General features: G+C 33.0%; 1 protein-coding gene across 1 annotated transcript; it reads left to right on the top strand.

Annotated features, from left to right (window-relative positions):
* The first annotated feature begins 237 nt into the window (after positions 1-237).
* On the top strand, positions 238-1,973 carry LOC137813637 (CASP-like protein 1F2). Its single transcript, XM_068615994.1, has 3 exons — positions 238-705; positions 795-915; positions 1,545-1,973. The coding sequence occupies exons 1-3, from the start codon at positions 458-460 to the stop codon at positions 1,770-1,772; spliced, it is 597 nt and encodes a 198-aa protein (XP_068472095.1). The 5' UTR covers positions 238-457; the 3' UTR covers positions 1,773-1,973.
* The last annotated feature ends 446 nt before the right edge of the window (positions 1,974-2,419 follow it).

The following is a 2,419-nucleotide window of genomic DNA, read 5'->3' as shown; positions in this document are numbered from 1 at the left end:
TCATCTTCATCTTCATCTTCTTCTTCATCTTCTTCTTTGATTTTGATTAGGAAGATACAAATCTTCAACTTTGATTAGCAAATTAAATTACCGGAGAGAGAACAAGAGATAATTAAATGGAAATTGAATAATAATAATACTTTAACTAATGTTTTAACTAAAGAAAGATTTTAGTTAATCTTCTTAAAGAATGCTTGATAAAGAATGTTTTAAAAGATTTTCCTATTTTAGCAATTTATGTTTTCAAAGGCACAGACATAGTAAACCGTTAGCCAGGCTTGAGTGAAGTCATAGGAAGCAGTATTTCCACAAGGTCAATTTCATTGGTTCCTTGTGAGACTCCTCTTTACTGTAAAAGTTATAAAGCTCTTTCTCCACACAGCCTTCCATTCTGTGTCTTTTTCTTCCCAATTACCCTTTCCCAACTCCCAAAACCATCTCCAAAACGCTTTCCCATATGGCTAACGCCATAGATTCCTCTGTTCTCAACTCAAAATCCAAATCTTCCCCAAACTCATCCATAACCTCACAACAACCACAACCACAACATGGCACTACAAAAATCTCAATGGCTCAGGAAATCCTCCGAATCCTACCCACTCTCCTCTCCGCTGCATCCGTCGCAGTCACCGTCACCAACCACCAAACCGTTTTCATCTTCTCTCTCCGTTTCGAAGCCCACTTCTACTACTCACCCTCCTTAAAGTAAGTGCACATTCAATCTACCCCATCATTCAAACATTTCATCCTTTTCTTCCTTTCAATTACACTGTCTTTTTTCCTCCCTACAACAGGTTTTTTGTTGCGGCCAATTCTGTAGTTGCTGCCATGTCCTTGCTCACACTCATACTCAACTTTCTGATGAAACGTCAACCATCACCTAAATACTACTTCTTTATGCTTTTGCACGACATAGTAAGCTTAATTCTCACCCCTTCCCTAATAATGCACATGCGTGTCACGGACATCTTTATTTTAATTTACTATTCAATACATGAATCATTCATTTATACCATTTGCAATTTGCACTGTTTTTGCAGCCAAAATTTTAAGATGTAATTTATTTATACACAGAACTTTTCATATTTCTCTTTTCATAGTTTATGTCACATGTTCTTCTTTCGATTCCATTTTAGTTCCAAAGTCGTTGACATGAATAAGGTACAAATATTGTTATAATGATTATTTCTCCGTTAATATTGTTTAAAATTTTGTTAATGTTAATAGGAATTAGTTTTTTTATTTAAATTGCTTTTATTTATTTATCAGTCATGGTATCTTTTGACGGATATGAATTAGATGCGTCATGATTTTTTTTTAAATATGAACTGGAAAATTTTCTATATTTTGCTAGCAATTAAAATAGGCTATTATAAAAAAATTAAAATTATTTTTTGTATGAAACATAATGATTTAGATCGTTTAATCCGTAGTGGTAAGTTTTGCATAAGACATTAATCTGTGTTTAAAAGGTAGGAAATGAGAATTGTTGATTCCATTAGTTGAGTTGGAGTGAAAGGAGAAATTGAAGTTGAGTTTTGCAGGTGATGACGGTGGTGTTAATAGGTGGATGTGCAGCAGCAACTTCCATAGGATACGTGGGGCAGTTTGGGGAGGAACATGTGGGTTGGCAGCCAATATGTGATCATGTGCGAAAGTTCTGCACAACAAACTTGGTTTCCCTTTTGCTTTCTTATTTTGCCTTCATTGCCTATTTTGCACTCACTATTTTATCAGCCTACAACTCTCTATTCTCTTCGCCCAAAACTTGATCAAATCAACCACACCACCTTCCCAACTTCGCTACCTACCTATAATCACGACCAGGCCTTATTTTATATGTACCTCATGTTAACATAAACCTTCTGTGTGCTCTCTTCTTCAACAATTTTTTAATTTCGTCTATGCCTTATAAATGCTACCTACAATACCAACTACCAGTTAAGAAAATGCTATTTCTATATTAATTATTATTCTTAATCTATAAAATGCGCGTGATCCGGGAGACATATTCCTAGTTTCTCACCTCTGTTTTACTTCAATAATAATCGTTTGTCTTAAATCTTGTATAGTATTTTGGACATTACCCACTAATTATTTTTGTCTTTTTCCTCGTGATGTGCGGTTGAACGATTCCGGTTGTTTAAGATATTGGAATTTTATTTACTAAATACAAAGTTAAATTATTGTTATTATTATTATGTCAATTTAACATAAAATTAATATTTTAAATAACCATATAATTTAAGAAACGAAACGCTAGTCTTTAGTTTAACTGAGTGATCTCTTATGGAAACTTTTCAGTACAACTTCACTCAAAAGTGATTTTAATCTATAAAGAAGTCGCTGATAATTTGATCCCAAAAAACAATGATTTAACAATTCAATAAATTAATATTTTAATATTTTTAATTTATTT

This window comes from Phaseolus vulgaris, chromosome 1 (assembly GCF_000499845.2).
Source record: "Phaseolus vulgaris cultivar G19833 chromosome 1, P. vulgaris v2.0, whole genome shotgun sequence".
NCBI classification, from domain to species: domain Eukaryota; kingdom Viridiplantae; phylum Streptophyta; class Magnoliopsida; order Fabales; family Fabaceae; genus Phaseolus; species Phaseolus vulgaris.
The sequence above is the reverse complement of the archived record's forward strand: the minus strand, read 5'-3'. Positions and strand labels throughout refer to the sequence as shown.